The sequence below is a fragment of the Entelurus aequoreus genome, linkage group LG17 (assembly GCF_033978785.1).
Source record: "Entelurus aequoreus isolate RoL-2023_Sb linkage group LG17, RoL_Eaeq_v1.1, whole genome shotgun sequence".
In the NCBI taxonomy this organism is placed as follows: Eukaryota; Metazoa; Chordata; class Actinopteri; order Syngnathiformes; family Syngnathidae; genus Entelurus; species Entelurus aequoreus.
Window position 1 is genome coordinate 11,448,837 of NC_084747.1, and position 21,408 is coordinate 11,470,244.

At 34.8% G+C, this 21,408-nt stretch overlaps 1 protein-coding gene across 2 annotated transcripts in view; it reads right to left on the bottom strand.

Moving 5' to 3' along the window:
* LOC133632356 (zinc finger protein 79-like) overlaps nucleotides 1–15,392 on the bottom strand; it is a 28,637-nt gene extending 13,245 nt beyond the window's left edge. The window contains exons 1-2 of one of the 2 annotated variants that reach the window (XR_009821672.1): nucleotides 15,133–15,392; nucleotides 2,647–3,816 (exon numbers count right to left, since the gene is read on the bottom strand). Coding sequence is in view for 1 of the 2 variants with exons in the window: in XM_062024738.1 (XP_061880722.1) it covers nucleotides 2,705–3,816; nucleotides 15,133–15,307 (1,287 nt within the window). In the remaining variant the exon portion in view is untranslated. Of the gene's footprint in view, nucleotides 1–2,337; nucleotides 3,817–15,132 lie in introns of those variants that run through there. The other variant, XM_062024738.1, reaches the window with a different exon arrangement.
* Nucleotides 15,393–21,408: the final 6,016 nt, after the last annotated feature.

Here is a 21,408-nt window from a genome sequence, read left to right on the forward strand (position 1 = left end):
TTAAGTCAACTCTTAGCAGACTTCTTAGGAGTCATTCTGAGAAGCTTGATAAGTACGGCCCCTGGTGTGTATCTGAGGTGACCGCAGTCTGAACGCCCGGGTCACGTTTATCCGATCATCGAAAGTTGATAGGCGTCACAATTCTTCGCCAATATATATATACGTTTGCAAAAGTAAAGAGTTGACAAATGAGCAGAAAACGGGCACAAAAATATTATGTTTTAGGAACTCGCGGCAAAGTTCCACCTCTCAGAGCGCTCGCCCACGTGTTCTTCGGAGCCGACATCAAAGCAAACAAAATACTTGCACTCTTCCTCTTTCATTGTCTCAGCCAGGGGTGTCAAACTCATTTTAGATGGGAGAAAAATCCACTCCAAGTGGGCCGGACTGGTAAAATCACGGCACGATAACTTGAAAATAAAGACAACTTGAGATTGTTTTCTTTGTTTTTAAAAATGGAACAAGCACATTCTGAAATTGTACAAATCATAATTTTTTCCCCCCACTTACATGTTGCGGTTAATAGTATTGTATTTTTGTCATTTTCTGAATAAATTATGTTATAATGCTCATCAGTCAACTCATTGGTGTTCATTTTCAATCTATCAAGATAAAAAAAATAATATAAAAATCAAATTACAGGATGTTATTGATGTAGTTTGCTCATTTTCCTGGACTGGTGTACTAACAACATGTGGTTGAATTTTTTACATATGTAACATCATCTACAAAGATACAACGAATTGCTATTGCGACATCTGGTGGACACATTTAGAACAGCAGTTTCTTTCATTCAAAAAATTTCGGCTCATTCTTATACTTAGAAAACTCATCCCGCGGGCCGGATGAAACCTGTTCAGGCCCGTGGGCCGTACGTTTGACACCCCTGTGCTAAAGGTTTTAAGTGTTGCACATGCGTACAAATGTTTTAAGTGATATTTTTCCTCTAAGGTTATATTAGTCTTCTTTTGTTGAGAAGAATCGTAGCATCATGTACAAAGATTAAAAATAATTGCGACAAGTAGTGGGCACATTTAGAACAGCAGTTTCTTTCATTCAAACATTTTGGCTCATTTTATACTTAGCCAACTCTTTCCGCAGGCCGGATAAAACCTGTTCATACGTTTGACACCCCTGGTCTAAGCGCAATAATATAGTTTAAAAAAAATGTTGATTTGAAATGACCACAAATGCCCCACGACCGACACCTACTAGAGTTGAAGCCTGTGTGACAGATTGCGTCGCATTACAGTGCTTCCCACACATTCATTTATTTGTGGCGGCCCGCCACGAAATAATTACGTCCACCACAAATTTAAAAAAATAAATAAATAAAATAAAATAAAATGTTGTCCTGTCCAGCTTCTCAGGCAAATCATATAGTTGATGTAGATGCCCATATAGGCTGTTCACATTTACTTTACAAAAGAGAAGTGTAGGATACTTCTCTTGTTGCCTTATTTGTATTTGACCACTACTGTTTTCTGTTTATTTGTTACTGACTGTGCCTCTGTTTCACTTTATGTTGCTGGTAAATAATATGGTTGTAGTAGTAGGCTAAAGTTAAATTATTTAGTATGCACTAATTAAAGGGGCAGAGCTTTAAGAGATAATTCAGCTTTTATATTTTATAAGATATATTTTTTGTAAGAACCACAATTAATAAATATATTTCAGTGAATAACTTATTGTTCAAATCTGTATATAAATAAAGTGTTGTAATTATATTGTAAAATGGATGGATGGATGGACGTTTAAAACAAAACTGTTATTATTAATTAGTAAGTATACATTTTTTGAGCCTTTTTAGAGTAAATCATATCATTGTAGTACATTGTGCAAATGACGCGATGATGTCATGGTGACCACGCCCATAGCCACGCCCCCACCGCCACAGGTATCTTGGCAGTTTATGGGAAACACTGTATTAGGCCAATGGTCCCCAACCTTTTTGTCCCACGGACCGGTGGGGAGGGGGGGTTGGGGGGGGGGGGGGGGGGGTATTTAAAAAAAATATATATATATTTTTTATTTTTTACATAAATAAATACAATCATGTGTGCTTACGGACTGTATCCCTGCAGACGGTATTGATCTATATTGATATATAATGTATATATTGTGTTTTTTATGTTGATTTCATAAAAAAATATATATATATATATATATATATATATATATATATATATATATATATATATATATATATATATATATATATATATATATATTTTTTTTTATTTCTTGTGCGGCCCGGTACCAATCGGTCCGCGGACCGGTACCGGGCCGCGGCCCGGTGGTTGGGGACCACTGCATTAGACGATGTTGTTTTTTGTAATGTGACCGACAAATAGAAAAAGTGAAGTGTGAAGTGAATTACATTTATATAGCGCTTTTTCTCAAGTGACTCAAAGCGCTTTACATTGTGAAAGCCAATATCTAAGTTACATTTAAAGCAGTGTGGGTGGCACTGGGAGCAGGTGGGTAAAGTGTCTTGCCCAAGGACACAACGGCAGTGACTAGGGTGGCGGAAGCGGGGATCGAACCTGCAACCCTCAAGTTGCTGGCACGGGTGCTCTACCAACCGAGCTATACCGCCCCAAAAAGATCGAATCTGACAAAAAAAAAAAAAATTGGACAGCTTACCCTGCAGTGTGAAGGTGGCCTGTATGTTTCCTACATGTTCATGTTGGCGGTGAGGGAGTCATTCCATGTGTGTTTTCATGTGTGTCACCATGTTTGCCTTGGCAGAGAATCTTTTACCGCAAATTAAGCAACTGAAAGGCTGTTCTCCCGTGTGCGTCCTCATGTGTCTCACCATGGTTCCCGTCTGGGAGAAGCTTTTCCCGCAAACCGAACAAACGCATGGCTTTTCTCCCGTGTGCGTCCTGGTGTGCGACAACATGTACGACTTCCGGGAGAAGCGCTCGCCGCAGGTGGGACAGCTGTAGAGTTTTTCCCCCGAGTGCGTCCGCAGGTGTCGGGAGTAGTCCCGCTTGTGGGAGAAGCTCTTGCCGCAAGCGGAGCATGCAAACGGTTTCTCGTGCGTGTGCGTTCTCATGTGCGCGACCATGTTCGACTTCTCGGAGAATCGTTTGTCGCATACCGAACAACTAAAGGGTTTTTCCCCCGTGTGCGTCCTCATGTGTCGGGCCAAGGTAAACCTGTGGGCGAATTTTTGTCCGCAAACCGAGCAAATGAAAGGTTTCTCTCCCGTGTGCGTCAGCATGTGCCGAGTCAAGCCGCCCGATTTAGCAAATTTCTTAGCGCAAACTAAGCAGGTCACGTAAGTCCCTGGCTTCTTTTTTGAGCATTCGTCGTGTTTGTTGCCAGCTTCGCAGTCCGTACCGCTGCTCAAAGGTTCCTGGGCATTGTTCCGGTTTTCGTCCTCAGGAGAGAGTGAAGTGTCGTCACTATCGGACAGCGGGGCGAAGAGGTTGTCTGCCTGTGCTCTTCCACAGTGGCCTCCATCTGCTTCTGTTGTCCAGTGTTGATGTGAGCTGCTGCTGGGAGGCTCCGCCCATCTGCGATGAAGCAGCGAGGACTCGGGTGGTTTCTCTTCAGTCTTCACACAGACTACAGTCAGTGGCAACTTGCTGAAATCGGCCTTCTCCGACCCGAGAAGACGCTCTCTCTCCTTGGTGACCCAAAGATCCTCCTCTTCCTCTTTAATGCGGGGGGGCTCCTCAGTGACCCAAAGTTCCTCCTCTTCCTCTTTGACGCGGGGGGGCTGTGAATACTCCGGCTTCAAAGTGGAGCTCCCCGCCTGCGGCCGAGGGCGACGTTCTTCTTGACAACCAAGCCGCTTGCGGACTTCTGCAGGACACAAACACACTTTAGACCAGACACGTCCGACATGATTTAATCCATCTAAAGCAGGGGTCGCCAACCCAAAATGTTAAAAGAGCCATATCGAACCAAAAACATTTATAAATTAATATCTGTCTGGAGCCTCCAATAAATACAAGTCTTATACAAGTGTTATAATGAAGACAACACATGATGTAAGTGTCTACATTAGCCTACTATCAAAATGACTTTAAAAGTCTTATATAAGTGTTATAGTGAAGACAACACATGATGTAAGTGTCTATATTAGCCTACTATCAAAATGACTTTAAAAGTCTTATATAAGTGTTATAGTGAAGACAACACATGATGTAAGTGTCTATATTAGTTATATTAGCCTACTATCAAAATGACTTTAAAAGTCTTATATACGTGTTATAATGAAGACAACACATGATGTAAGTGTCTATATTAGTTATATTAGCCTACTATCAAAATGACTTTAAAAGTCTTATATAAGTGTTATAATGAAGACAACACATGATGTAAGTGTCTATATTAGTTGTATTAGCCTACTATCAAAATGACTTTAAAAGTCTTATATAAGTGTTATAATGAAGACAACACATGATGTAAGTGTCTATATTAGTTATATTAGCCTACTATCAAAATGACTTTAAAAGTCTTATATAAGTGTTATAATGAAGACAACACATGATGTAAGTGTCTATATTAGTTATATTAGCCTACTATCAAAATGACTTTAAAAGTCTTATATAAGTGTTATAGTGAAGACAACACATGATGTAAGTGTCTATATTAGCCTACTATCAAAATGACTTTAAAAGTCTTATATGTGTTATAGTGAAGACAACACATGATGTAAGTGTCTATATTAGTTATATTAGCCTACTATCAAAATGACTTTAAAAGTCTTATATACGTGTTATAATGAAGACAACACATGATGTAAGTGTCTATATTAGTTATATTAGCCTACTATCAAAATGACTTTAAAAGTCTTATATACCGTATTTCCTTGAATTGGCGCCGGGAATATAGTATTCGCCTGCCTAGAATTACAGCCGGGTCAAATTCGTTTCGCAAAATAATTAGCGCATGCTTGGCACTTCCGCCGGGTCAAATATGAGTCATTAAATGACTCCCGCCTCCTGGTGGTAGAGGGCGCTAGTGATCCTTCTTGCGACTACCAGTACTGCAGGAGACAGGTACTGCAGAAGAAGACAACAAGCAGCAAGCATGCAGCAATTGTTTGCTTGCACTTTTACCATGGAGGATTACATATCTAAAATAAAACCGTTTTCTAAACTGGACTTTCAATCGAAGCAGGAGGTAATAATTAAAGGAATATCTCCAGAGACTTTTAAAATTGAAGAAAGATGAGAAAGACTGCCTTTGATCAGAAGCAGCTGCACATGGACCCATTTACAAGTATAAGGTAAGATCATAATAACGTTTTTTTTTATTAAATGTGCTTTTCATGATAAGGTATGCGCCGGAGTGAGAAGAGGTTTTAAAATAATTAGAGCATGCTTGCTCATTCCGCATGGTTTTGGTAACCGCAGGAGTGAGAAGAGGTTTTAAATTAATTAGCGCCCCTGCGGCTATTCAAGGAAATACGGTAAGTGTTATAATGAAGACAACACATGATGTAAGTGTCTATATTAGTTATATTAGCCTACTATCAAAATGACTTTAAAAGTCTTATATAAGTGTTATAATGAAGACAACACATGATGTAAGTGTCTATATTAGCCTACTATCAAAATGACTTTAAAAGTCTTATATAAGTGTTATAGTGAAGACAACACATGATGTAAGTGTCTATATTAGCCTACTATCAAAATGACTTTAAAAGTCTTATATAAGTGTTATAATGAAGACAACACATGATGTAAGTGTCTATATTAGCCTACTATCAAAATGACTTTAAAAGTCTTATATGTGTTATAATGAAGGCAACACATGATGTAAGTGTCTATATTAGCTATATTAGCCTACTATCAAAATGACTTTAAAAGTCTTATATAAGTGTTATAATGAAGACAACACATGACGTAAGTGTCTATATTAGTTATATTAGCCTACTATCAAAATGACTTCAAAAGTCTTATATAAGTGTTATAATGAAGGCAACACATGATGTAAGTGTCTATATTAGTTATATTAGCCTACTATCAAAATGACTTTAAAAGTGTTATATAAGTGTTATAATGAAGACAACACATGATGTAAGTGTCTATATTAGCCTACTATCAAAATGACTTTAAAATTCTTATATAAGTGTTATAATGAAGACAACACATGATGCAAGTGTCTATATTAGCTATATTAGCCTACTATCAAAATTACTTTAAAAGTCTTATATAAGTGTTATAATGAAGGCAACACATGATGTAAGTGTCTATATTAGCCTACTATCAAAATGACTTTAAAAGTCTTATATAAGTGTTATAATGAAGGCAACACATGACGTAAGTGTCTATTTTAGTTATATTAGCCTACTATCAAAATGACTTTAAAAGTCTTAAATAAGTGTTACAATGAAGACAACACATGGTGTAAGTGTCTATATTAGTTATATTAGCCTACTATCAAAATGACTTTAAAAGTCTTAAATAAGTGTTACAATGAAGACAACACATGGTGTAAGTGTCTATATTAGTTATATTAGCCTACTATCAAAATGACTTTAAAAGTGTTATATAAGTGTTATAATGAAGACAACACATGACGTAAGTGTCTATATTAGTTATATTAGCCTACTTTCAAAATGACTTTAAAAGTCTTATATAAGTGTTATAGTGAAGACAACACATGATGTAAGTGTCTATATTACAAATTACACAAACAACTATGATAAATGCAGCCTATATTACATACAGATAAAGTGTCATGAGACATACAAATACAAAATTAAATACACAGAGGACATAAGCAAAGGAAATTAAATGAGCTCAAATATAGCTACAAACGTGGCATAATGATGCAATATGTACATGCAGCTAGTCCAGATAGCATTGTGCATTCACGCACCGCATAAAACGTTTGGTGGACAAAATGAGAAGAAGCAAGAAGTGGCATAAAACACGTCTTTCTGTAGCAGCGTCGCAGAAAGTTGTACATGTAACCAAACTACGGAGAGTTCAAAGACCGCTGAAATTAGTAGGACAAAACGGCGCTCGCCAAATACTCTCACCAGTAAGGCATGTTTGATATAAACAGTGGGATTTCTAACAGTTAGGAAGGTTTGTGCTGCTAGTTGCCGACCCTCGATCTAGAGTAAGGACAGGGTAAATTATGTCCTCTCGTAAGTTCTAGGTATGGATGATAGGTAATGCGAGTTGTTTGGGGGGGAAGTAGCACACGTTCAAATACAGATTTTAACCCTTTCATCGCCTATCTGTATAACATGTTTGAAATCAACTTAAAACCATAACCAAATGGAAAAGTGATTCACACGGAAGCGTCACTCCGTGTGTGCTGCTGCGAGCTGAGCTAACAAGAACAGCTCAAACTACTGACCATGGACTCGCTGACGTATGTGACACGTCGCTAGGCAACAGGCACCGCCTTTCAGAAGGCACACACAGACGCATACGCAAACTTAGCTTAACTGCATTACGCCAGATATTAGATGGTTTTTTTTAAGTAGCGCAATAATTACTTTCCCTAGTAATTAATTACATTTATTACAGAGTAATTATGTTAGTAGTTCAGTTACTTTTTTGGTAAAGTAACGAGTAACTATAATTAATGACTTTTTAAAAGTAATTTTCAGAATACAGCCTGTCTGTCACACAGCATCATGAAGCAGTTGGCAGGTTGGTGTGTATGTCCTATAATAATGTTCATTGTGTGTATGTCCTATAATCATGTTTATTGTGTGTATGTCCTATAATATTATTTATTGTGTGTATGTCCTATAATATTATTTATTGTGTGTATGTCCTATAATATTATTTATTGTGTGTATGTCCTATAATCATGTTTATTGTGTGTATGTCCTATAATATTATTTATTGTGTGTATGTCCTATAATAATGTTCATTGTGTGTACGTCCTATAATATTATTTATTGTGTGTACGTCCTATAATATTATTTATTGTGTGTACGCCCTATAATATTATTTATTGTGTGTATGTCCTATAATAATTTTTATTGTGTGTATGTCCTATAATAATGTTTATTGTGTGTATGTCCTATAATAATGTTCATCGTGTGTATGTCCTATTATAATGTTCATCGTGTGTATGTCCTATAATCATGTTTATTGTGTGTATGTCCTATAATCTTCTTTATTGTGTGTATGTACTATAATCTTGTTTATTGTGTGTATGCCCTATAATCATGTTTATTGTGTGTATGCCCAATAATAATGTTCATTGTGTGTATGTCCTATAATAATGTTTATTGTGTGTATGTCCTATAATATTATTTATTGTGTGTATGTCCTATAATATTATTTGTTGTGTGTATGTCCTATAATATTATTTATTGTGTGTATGTCCTATAATAATGTTTATTGTGTGTATGTCCTATAATAATGTTTATTGTGTGTATGTCCTATAATATTATTTATTGTGTGTATGTCCTATAATATTATTTATTGTGTGTATGTACTATAATACTGTTTATTGTGTGTATGTACTATAATAATGTTTATTGTGTGTATGTCCTACAATATTATTTATTGTGTGTATGTCCTATAATATTATTTATTGTGTGTATGTCCTATAATAATGTTTATTGTGTGTACATCCTAAAATATTATTTATTGTGTGTATGTCCTATAATATTATTTATTGTGTGTATGTCCTATAATATTATTTATTGTGTGTACGTCCTATAATAATGTTTATTGTGTGTACATCCTAAAATATTATTTATTGTGTGTATGTCCTATAATATTATTTATTGTGTGTATGTCCTATAATATTATTTATTGTGTGTATGTCCTATAATAATGTTTATTGTGTGTACATCCTAAAATATTATTTATTGTGTGTATGTCCTATAATAATGTTTATTGTGTGTACATCCTAACATATTATTTATTGTGTGTATGTCCTATAATAATGTTTATTGTGTGTATGTCCCATAATAATGTTTATTGTGTGTACATCCTAAAATATTATTTATTGTGTGTATGTCCTATAATATTATTTATTGTGTGTATGTCCTATAATAATGTTTATTGTGTGTATGTCCTATAATAATGTTCATCGTGTGTATGTCCTATAATAATGTTTATCGTGTGTATGTCCTATAATCATGTTTATCGTGTGTATGCCCTATAATCATGTTTATTGTGTGTATGTCCTATAATCATGTTTATTGTGTGTATGTCCTATAATCATGTTTATTGTGTGTATGCCCAATAATAATGTTTATCGTGTGTATGCCCAATAATAATGTTCATCGTGTGTATGTCCTATAATCATGTTTATCGTGTGTATGCCCTATAATCATGTTTATTGTGTGTATGTCCTATAATCATGTTTATTGTGTGTATGTCCTATAATCATGTTTATTGTGTGTATGCCCAATAATAATGTTCATCGTGTGTATGTCTTATAATCATGTTTATCGTGTGTATGTCCTATAATGTTTATCATGTGTATGTCCTATAATAATATTTATTGTGTGTATGTCCTATAATAATGTTTATCGTGTGTATGTCCTATAATGTTTATCGTGTGTATGTCCTATAATAATATTTATTGTGTGTATGTCCTATAATATTATTTATTGTGTGTATGTCCTATAATAATGTTTATTGTGTGTACATCCTAAAATATTATTTATTGTGTGTATGTCCTATAATATTATTTATTGTGTGTATGTCCTATAATATTATTTATTGTGTGTATGTCCTATAATAATGTTTATTGTGTGTACATCCTAAAATATTATTTATTGTGTGTATGTCCTATAATATTATTTATTGTGTGTATGTCCTATAATATTATTTATTGTGTGTATGTCCTATAATCATGTTTAGGAGTTGAGTTTGAAACAGATTGTGTGCCCAAATAAGATATTTTTCCTCCCCACAATGTTGATTAATAGCGTTCTATGTTGGCTTGTACTACTTCATTGGGTTTCCTTCCTTTCCAGGACACTTTTAATATTCTACGCACACACCACATCTCAAATGATTCCAGTCTTTTTGCAATTGATATGGTTATAGTCCAGGTTCTTGTCCTAAGCGTAACAGAAAATGATTGAAAAGCACTGGCTTAGATTGACCTAAAAAATAACCTTTTCATGAACTCAAAAAGCACCATAGCACACATGTCTATGTTAACAGCACAAAAAGCACCATAGCACACATGTCTATGTTAACAGCACAAAAAGCACCATAGCACACATGTCTATGTTAACAGCACAAAAAGCACCATAGCACACATGTCTATGTTAACAGCACAAAAAGCACCATAGCACACATGTCTATGTTAACAGCACAAAAAAACTGTCTCTAGGGGTGCGATCGGGGTGATAATTTGGCATTTTAATTCCAGTAGGCCATATTTTGATTGTATTATCATTTGTAAGATAGATGGATGGATCGATTTCTGTATCGTCATAGTAAATTATATACAATGACATTTAGGTTACAATAAAATCAATAATAAGGACCAAGAAAATAAATACTATTTAAGCCAGATGAGGTGGTTCGGGCATCTGGTCAGGATGCCACCCCAACGCCTCCCTAGGCAGGTGTTCAGGGCACGTCCGACCGGTAAGAGGCCACGGGGAAGACCTAGGACACGTTGGGAAGACTATGTCTCCCGGCTGGCCTGGGAACGCCTCGGGATCCCCCAGGGAGGAGCCGGACCAAGTGGCCGGGGAGAGGGAAGTCTGGGCTTCCCTGCTTAGGCTGCTGCCCCCGCGACCCGACCTCGGATAAGCGGAAGAAGATAGGTGGATGCTAAGCAAGTAGTGCCTATCCTAAAATAGGCAATTTCTGTATTAAAAAAAGATCAGTGTTTCCCATAAACTGCCAAGATACCTGTGGCGGTGGGGGCGTGGCTATGGGCGTGGTCACCATGACATCATCGAGTAATTTGCATAATTTACTACAATGATATGATTTTCTCTAAAAAGGCTCAAAAAATGTATACTTACTCATTAATAATAACAGTTTTGTTTTAAACGTCCATCCATCTATCCATTTTACAATATAATTACAACACTTTATGTACATATTTATATACAGATTTGAACAATAAGTTATTCACTGAAATATATTTATTAATTGTGGTTCTTACAAAAAATATATCTAATAAAATATAAAAGCTGAAATGTCTCTTAAACTCTGCCCCTTTAATTAGTGCATACTACTACAACCATATTATTTACCAGCAACATAAAGTGAAACAGAGGCAGAGGTGTCCTGTCACAGTGATTTGGTGATGGCTTGAGAATACAGAACTGTGTAACGGTGTTGGGCGGCATAGCTCGGTTGGTAGAGTGGACGTGCCAGCAACTTGAGGGTTCCAGGTTCGATCCTGGTCACTGCCGTTGTGTCCTTGGGCAAGACACTTTGCCCACCTGCTCCCAGTGCCACCCACACTGCTTTAACCCTTGTGTAATGTCCATATTGTTGTTACTCAGCCTGAACAGATGTTGACCTTCTCCCAATAAACATCTGTTCAGTATTTCAACATAAAAGTGTTAGATTGTGAGGCATTAAAAGCCACAAGGGGTCCATCAGACCCACAAACGCTGGCTGAGTAACAACAATATGAACATTTCTCTGGCAGTTTGTGTATCCCACAGGGATTCTTCTGTTGTGTTTCTGCACCTGCGCTTCCCACACAACATTGTTTGTCAACACTGTCTGCTCTCATTTTCTCGCACATTTCACCCTCTGATGTTCTGTGTACCTACACTCTGTCCTCCTCCTCCTCAATTTCCACACTTCTATTAATGTGTAGGGGGGGTGTGTGGTCATTAAATATGTATTGTGATATATGTTCTTCACAGAAAATGAGCCAAAGTCAGTGAGTCTCAGTTTGTGAAGTGAATTATGTTTATATAGCGCTTTTTCTCTAGTGACTCAAAGCGCTTTTACATAGTGAAACCCAATATCTAAGTTACATTTAAAGCAGTGTGGGTGGCACTGGGAGCAGGTGGGCAAAGTGTCTTGCCCAAGGACACAACGGCAGTGACTAGGATGGCGGAAGCGGGGATCGAACCTGGAACCCTCAAGTTGCTGGCACAGCCACTCTAACAAACAATTAATTAATAAAAAATGAAAACGATGATGTTAGTGAACATGTAAACCTACCATAATGTTAGTTAACATGTATAAACCTACCATAATGTTAGTTAAGATGTATAAACCTACCATGTTAGTGAACAAGTAAACCTACCATGATGTTAGTTAACATGTATAAACCTACCATGATGTTAATGAACATGTATAAACCTACCATAATGTTAGTAAACATGTAAACCTACCATGATGTTAGTTAACATGTATAAACCTACCATAATGTTAGTTAACATGTATAAACCTACCATGATGTTAGTTAACATGTATAAACCTACCATGTTAGTTAACATGTATAAACCTACCATGATGTTAGTTAACATGTATAAACCTACCATAATGTTAGTGAACATGTAAACCTACCATGATGTTAGTTAACATGTATAAACCTACCATAATGTTAGTGAACATATAACCGTACCATGATGTTAGTTAACATGTATAAACCTACCATAGTATTAGTTAACATGTATAAACCTACCATAATGTTAGTGAACATGTAAACCTACTATGATGTTAGTTAACATGTATAAACCTACCATAATGTTAGTTAACATGTATAAACCTACCATAATGTTAGTGAACAAGTAAACCTACCATGATGTTAGTTAACATGTATATCCCTACCATGTTAGTTAACATGTATAAACCTACAATAATGTTAGTGAACAAGTAAACCTACCATGATGTTAGTTAACATGTATAAACCTACCATGATGTTAGTTAACATGTATATCCCTACCATAATGTTAGTTAACATGTATAAACCTACCATAATGTTAGTTAGCATGTATAAACCTACCATAATGTTAGTGAACAAGTAAACCTACCATGATGTTAGTTAACATGAATAAACCTACCATAATGTTAGTTAACATGTATAAACCTACCATGATGTTAGTTAACGTGTATAAACCTACCATGTTAGTTAACATGTATAAACCTGCCATGATGTTAGTTAACATGTATAAACCTACCATAATGTTAGTGAACATGTAAACCTACCATGATGTTAGTTAACATGTATAAACCTACCATAATGTTAATGAACATATAACCCTACCATGATGTTAGTTAACAAGTATAAACCTACCATAGTATTAGTTAACATGTATAAACCTACCATAATGTTAGTGAACATGTATAAACTTACAATAATGTTAGTGAACATGTATAAACCTACCATAATGTTAGTTAACATGTATGGCCCTACCATAATGTAAGTTAACATGTATAAACCTACCATAATGTTAGTGAACATGTATAAACCTACTATAATGTTAGTTAACATGTATAAACCTACCATAATGTTAGTTAAGAGGTATGAACCTACTATAATGTTAGTGAACATGTATAAACCTACTATAATGTTAGTTAACATGTATGAACCTACCATAATGTTAGTTAAGATGTATAAACCTACTATAATTTTAGTCAAGATGTATAAACCTACTATAATGTTAGTTAAGATGTATAAACCTACTATAATTTGAGTTAAGATGTATAAACCTACTATAATGTTAGTGAACATGTATAAACCTACTATAATGTTAGTTAACATGTATGAACCTACCATAATGTTAGTTAAGATGTATAAACCTACTATAATTTTAGTTAAGATGTATAAACCTACTATAATGTTAGTTAAGATGTATAAACCTACTATAATTTGAGTTAAGATGTATAAACCTACTATAATGTTAGTGAACATGTATAAACCTACTATAATGTTAGTTAAGATGTATGAACCTACTATAATGTGAGTTAAGATGTATAAACCTACTATAATGTTAGTTAAGATGTATAAACCTACTATAACGTTAGTTAAGATGTATAAACCTACTATAATTTAAGTTAAGATGTATAAACCTACTATAATGTTAGTTAAGATGTATAAACCTACTATAATTTTAGTTAAGATGTATAAACCTACTATAATGTTAGTTAAGATGTATAAACCTACTATAATTTGAGTTAAGATGTATAAACCTACTATAATGTTAGTTAAGATGTATAAACCTACTATAATTTGAGTTAAGATGTATAAACCTACTATAATGTTAGTTAAGATGTATAAACCTACTATAATGTTAGTTAAGATGTATAAACCTACTATAATGTTAGTTAAGATGTATAAACCTACTATAATGTTAGTGAACATGTATAAACCTACTATAATGTTAGTTAACATGTATGAACCTACCATAATGTTAGTTAAGATGTATAAACCTACTATAATGTTAGTTAAGATGTATAAACCTACTATAATGTTAGTGAACATGAATGAACCTACTATAATGTTAGTTAACATGTATAAACCTACTATAATGTTAGTGAACATGTATAAACCTACTATAATGTTAGTGAACATGTATGAACTTACTATAATGTTAGTTAAGATGTATAAACCTACTATAATGCTAGTGAACATGTATGAACCTACTATAATGTTAGTTAACATGTATAAACCTACCATAATGTTAGTGAACATGTATGAACCTACTATAATGTTAGTGAACATGTATAAACCTACCATAATTTGAGTTAAGATGTATAAACCTACCTTAATGTTAGTTAAGATGTATAAACCTACCATGTTAGTTAAGATGTATAAACCTACTATAATGTTAGTTAACATGTATAAACCTACCATAATTGTAGTTAAGATGTATAAACCTACTATAATGTTAGTTAACATGTATAAACCTACCATAATTGTAGTTAAGATGTATAAACCTACCATGATGTTAGTTCAGATGTATAAACCTACTATAATGTGAGTTAAGATGTATAAACCTACCATGATGTTAGTTCAGATGTATAAACCTACTATAATGTTAGTTAAGATGTATAAACCTACTATAATTTGAGTTAAGATGTATAAACCTACTATAATGTGAGTTAAGATGTATAAACCTACTATAATTTGAGTTAAGATGTATAAACCTACTATAATTTGAGTTAAGATGTATAAACCTACTATAATGCTAGTTAAGATGTATAAACCTACTATAATGTGAGTTAAGATGTATAAACTTACCTCCTCCGTGCCAAACAATCGGAGTGTTGCTAGAAGCTTCCAGTTGTCGATGCCGCTCCTTTTCCTGTATGGTTCTAGAAAGTTCCTCCTCGTACGACGCTATGGTTCTTTCAAACAGCGCGAATATTTCATCGGCCGCCGCCATGAGTCGCTCCTTCACCAACTCCTTCAACATTTTGGATGTTTTAGTGACAACAACTCCAATGTTGTGCTTCGTCTGGAATGTGTCGCTTTCTGTCGTTTCTTCTTCTTCTTCCTCCTTTTCTCTTTCTTTTGGCTCAATCATATATGTCTATGGGCTCAATGGCGTGTTGGCGCCATGACTTGCACAGCGCCACCTGCTGCACCGGAGTATGCAACGTGGGCTTTACCGCTGTACCTTCTTTACATTGGTCAAAATCTAAATATCATTTAATACGTTATTTTATAAAAACATATGTGTACATAAAAATAAAACTATTTCTTCTCACATCATCCCATGTACTTTGTATATTCTATAAAATACGCCCTTTTCTTCTTCGATTAAGATTTTTCAGTAGCCAAAGATTCCATAATGTTACATTACTGCCATCTTGCGGCGATATGGGAAATTATGCTCAAATTGAAAAGCTGCAACATCTTCTTTTTTTATTTTCTTTTTTTTAAATAAACATTTATTTATAGATGTCAACATTTACAAACATGCATGTTACATAAAGTGCAACATGCATGTTACATAAGGTGCAACATGCATGTTACATAAGGTGCAACATGCATATTACATAAGGTGCAACATGCATGTTACATAAGGTGCAACATGCATGTTACATAAGGTGCAACATGCATGTTCCATAAGGTGCAACATGCATGTTCCATAAGGTGCAGGCAACATCAATGTCCTTCTTGTATCTAACCATCACAGTCTTTACAGGGTAATAACCAGGAATGATTTTAAAAGAATATCTCTTTAAAGCTGCAACATCTCCTTCGCAAAGAACGTGTGCAACAACGTAAACAATAAGTGCAATATTAGGCAACATAAGTTGATGCTTACAAAAAACTGATAGACTAACTATCAATATAAACATGTATTGGATTAGAATAATGTATTACAATTAATTGCAAAAATATATACACAGGATTAAAATGGAATTAGACAAACTTTGGTTCTGTCCAGTTTTCATACAGTGAGATGGAAACTTGCCAAAACAAACACATTTCCATTGTAAACATCTGTTACGGTGAGTATGTGCCTTTAAAAGGAGGGGCCTGGGACGTCCTGCTTGACGTCATCAAGCGAGAGGAGAGTCAAAATGGCTTCCAAAAGACTGACTTGTGGTTATGTTTCTTAATTGTTTTTGTTTTTTTAGAAGTAACAATTATTTAACTTAAAACAAAACAAAAAAGTCACCGGTAGTAGTCAAACGCCATTATGCATTTTATTGGTGGGACTTGTTTGAAAATATAAATTTACATTTAATTTGACTTGTGTGTACATTGCAAATATTCCATAAGGTGGGGCCACAATATATAGAACAAAATATGTCCTACAAATTAGAAATGAAGACAATGAAAATAATACAAGGTGCTTATATACACATATATATATATATATATATATATATATATATATATATATATATATATATATATATATATATATATATATATATATATATATATATATATATATATATATATATATATATATATATATATATATACAGTATGTATATATATATATACAGTATGTATATATATATATATATGTGTGTATATATGTATTTATATATATTTTTATATATATATATATATATATATATATATATATATATATATATATATATATATATATATATATATATATATATATATATATATATATATATATATATATATATATATATATATATATATATATATATATATATATATATATATCCATCCATCCATTTTCTACCGCTTATTCCCTTCGGGGTCGCGGGGGGCGCTGGAGCCTATCTCAGCTACAATCGGGCGGAAGGCGGGGTACACCCTGGACAAGTCGCCACCTCATCGCAGGGCCAACACAGATAGACAGATAACATTCACACTCACATTCACACACTAGCGCCAATTTAGTGTCGCCAATCAACCTATCCCCAGGTGCATGTATTTGGAGTATATATATATATATATATATATATATATATATATATATATATATATATATATATATATATATATGTATATATATATATATATATATATATATATATATATGTATATATATATATGTATATATATATGTATATATATATATATATATATATACAACAGTGAAATAACAAAACTATTATATATATATATATATATATATATATATATATATATATATATATATATATATATATATATATATATATATATATATATATATATATATATATATATATATATATATATATATATATATATATATATATATATATATATATATAATAGTTTTGTTATTTCACTGTTGTGTTTACATATGCTATTCCTCATAACGACCACTAGTTGGCAGTGTTCAAGTTTGTTACGTAACAACTTTGTCTTTGATAAGAAGTGCTTTGGCTTCAGTTAGAATCAAGAACTGCACGATCCCACTTTAAAGAACTGATGCCTCCAGAGTGTTTTGATATCACTTCAAGAAATGAGACGCACACCTCTGATAATAAACATTTTAGATGATTATGTTTTGGCATTAAAATCAGATAAGAATAAGAATCAACTTTAGAAAATCGGAGGAGCCATTAAGAGATGAGCCAAAAAGAACGACTCCCTCAGTAATGAGCCGAAATTCCCCATCAACATCAAGGAGAGCTGTGAGCATAGATGCATTAGCGCGCCATTGGCAACATGCCTACACGGCGGCCATCTTAGTGCGGGCCAAGCTCCCTTTAAAGGTCAATTACAATCAATAAAACATTCTTATTTCTCAACAGATTATCATTCAGTTGACTTTATAGTCAATGTCAAAAACATGTGCTATTAATACACTAACATATTGTATCTATTGTTTTATTCCTCTCCGAAAAGTCATTAATTGTGTCCTTATTTCAACCCTACTGCATTGATTGATTGATTGAAACTTTTATTAGTAGATTGCACAGTACAGTACATATTCCGTACAATTGACCACTAAATGGTAACACCCCAATAAGTTTTTCAACTTGTTTAAGTCGGGGTCCACGTTAATCAGTTCATGGTAAATAGTGTGCAAGCGGCATAAAGTACAAGCCTTCTCGTTGTGTATCGCTTTTTGTGCTTTTTAGCATAGACATGTTATAAGTAGACGCAGCATTGGCTGCTGTGACGCGAGAAATTGGGCCGCCATCTTGAAGTGGTGACGAGGAGCCGGCGAGCAGCCTAAACTGACAGTTGACAGGTAGAAAACAAAGATGGTGGTCAGCGTTTTCCTGCTCAAATGAGCGGACTGTTGAAAATAGGAATCGGGGGATGACTTTTCACAAGTAAGATTTAACATTAACGTACTATTGGTTGTATTTTGTGAAAAGAATATTAGCACAGAGTTGAGAAGGAGCAAAGATCTTCAATAGTACTGAAATCGTAGCCGCTAGCAAACAAGAGTATGACCATAATAGAATTGCTTGTCAATGAAATTAATTACATTTAAAAATGTCATACTTGAATGACATAAAGTTGAAATAAATGATGAAGATATAAAAAGATTGTAAAATCAAACAGGGGTAAAAGTCAGAACCACAGTCCAGATTGTGTAGGGGTGGGGGGGTGGGGGGGGGGTAATATATGTTAGCTAACTAGACAATCAGATGGACAGTGCCTATACAGTATTATACAAGTCTAAATTTAGTCTAGCTTTCAACCCAATTTTGTGTAGCCCACCTTCGTGAAATGCATATTTTATATATAGTTCTCTGCAAACCTATGAAATGTTCTATTTTGTCTTCATTATTTTGTCAGAATGCACCAGAATGCTTCATTTGTATGTGAAAATCACAAAGAAATCTTCTGGGGGAGGATGACCCCCCTACAGGGGTTTGCTTTACAAACTTTCAGCCCCACCTAAAACAAAATTCACCAGCCGCCACTGATTATGATGCATTCTCATTTTAGGCAAAGTATAAGACAATACTTTCTTAACAGTATAATTGTAAGCAGGAATAAGTCTTCAAGTAACAATATTCAAATACTAACATTGTTGGGTAAGACACGATTTGCTTTTATTCTGAATTCAGTGAAAAATTTGGTGGTTTTAGCTGATATAAAGACTTTCAGGTGTTTATATATGTTGAAGTATTTGGCAGACGCATTTATCCAAAGCGACATACATCAAAAATACATATAAAACAATCACTGTAAACATTATCATTTAAGGGAAGAATGTAATAGAAAATATCAATACAAAGTGTCAAGACAGAATAAACTCTCTGCTGCTGCAGCAACAGAGATACAGTCTATAAGATATATAGATATCTAATGTATTCATACATTGTTTGTGTAGCATGTATATATAACCTCATCATATTGTTTCTACAATTTAGAAATAGCTGACCCTTCTCTGGGATTATATTCCCAGTTTTGATCTCGGACATCTGGTCACTTATAGCAGTGTTTTTCAACCACTGTGCCGCGGCACACTAGTGTGCCGTGAGATACAGTCTGGTGTGCCGTGGGAGATTATCTAATTTCACCTTTTTGGGTTAGAAATATTTTTTGCAAAGCAGTAATTATAGTCTGCAAATGATGTGTTGTTGTTGAGTGTCGGTGCTGTCTAGAGCTCGGCAGAGTAACCGTGTAATACTCTTCCATGTCAGTAGGTGGCAGCCGGTAGCTAATTGCTTTGTAGATGTGGGAAACAGCGGGAGGCAGCGTGCAGGTAAAAAGGTGTCTCATGCTTAAACCAACAATAAACAAAAGGTGAGTGCCCCTAAGAAAAGGCATTGAAGCTTAGGGAAGGCTATGCAGAACAATACTAAAACTGAACTGGCTACAAAGTCAACAAAAACAGAATGCTGGACGACAGCAAAGACTTACTGTGGAGCAAAGATGTACATCCGAACATGACATGACAATCAACAAAGTCCCCACAAAGAACGATAAAAACAACTGAAATATTCTTGATTGCTAAAACAAAGTAGATGCGGGAAATATCGCTCAAAGGAAGACACGAAACTGCTACAGGAAAATACCCAAAAAATGGGAGTGCAAGACAAGAAGTAAAACACTACACACAGGAAAACAGCAAAAAAGTCCAAATAAGTCAGGGTGTGATGTGACAGGTGGTGACAGTACACCTACTTTGAGACAAGAGCTATAGTGATGCATGTTTGGTTATGCTTTAAAGTCATATCCAACAATTGCAACAACGATGTCAAAGTATGTTGGCGACAAACCCCAAGATGCAGAGATGATGGCAGGCATTGTGCGAGAAAACATGATTTAATTAAATACTATGGCAAAAAACAAACAAAAGGGAACAAACAAAAGGGAACAAACAAAAGGCGCGCACAAGGCGGAGAACAAACTAGGCTATGAACTAAAATAGCACAAAGGCTAACTGTGGACAAGAAACAAAAACACTTACTGTGACACGAATAAACAAAACTCACGTGGCAAGAAACGAGCAGGATGAACTATGATAGGACCAGAGTGGACAGAAGTAAACAGAGCTACAACAACAAGTATAAATGACAGGTAGTAGGGACAGGTAGAAATGACAATAATCCAGCCGTGACTGGAGGGCAGGACAGGTTTAAATAGCAGCTGGCTGATTGGCACCAGATGTGGCCAGGTGCCAATCAGCCACAGCTGAGGGGAAAAGGCACTCAGGGAGACAATCAGGAAATAACCAAAATAAGAGTGCTGACAGGAACTAAAAACAGGAAACCAGGACAAACGCAGAGGAAAACTAAAACTTGACCAAACTGACAAACGACTTTTTACTGTCAACTGAGTTTTGTTTTTTAATGATTGAGATGCCTCCGCATTTTTTAAACGCAAAAAATGTGCCTTGGCTCAAAGAAGGTTGAAAAACACTGACTTATAGCATACAAGAATATTCTATTACTGTTAAGCAAACTATGAATAACAAAACATGTGTCCTTTATCATAGCTACACGTATGACAAAAAAGGCGTGTGACAATCAGTGGTATTCAGTGAGGTAAGATGAATGAAATGCGCTGACAGTTCATTGCTCCTGGCGCGGATCACCACTCCAAGATGGCGGCCCCGCGTCTCGTCAGCGATGTCTATGCTTTGCCCCCAACTGGCTGATGCGCGCGGCTCAAACG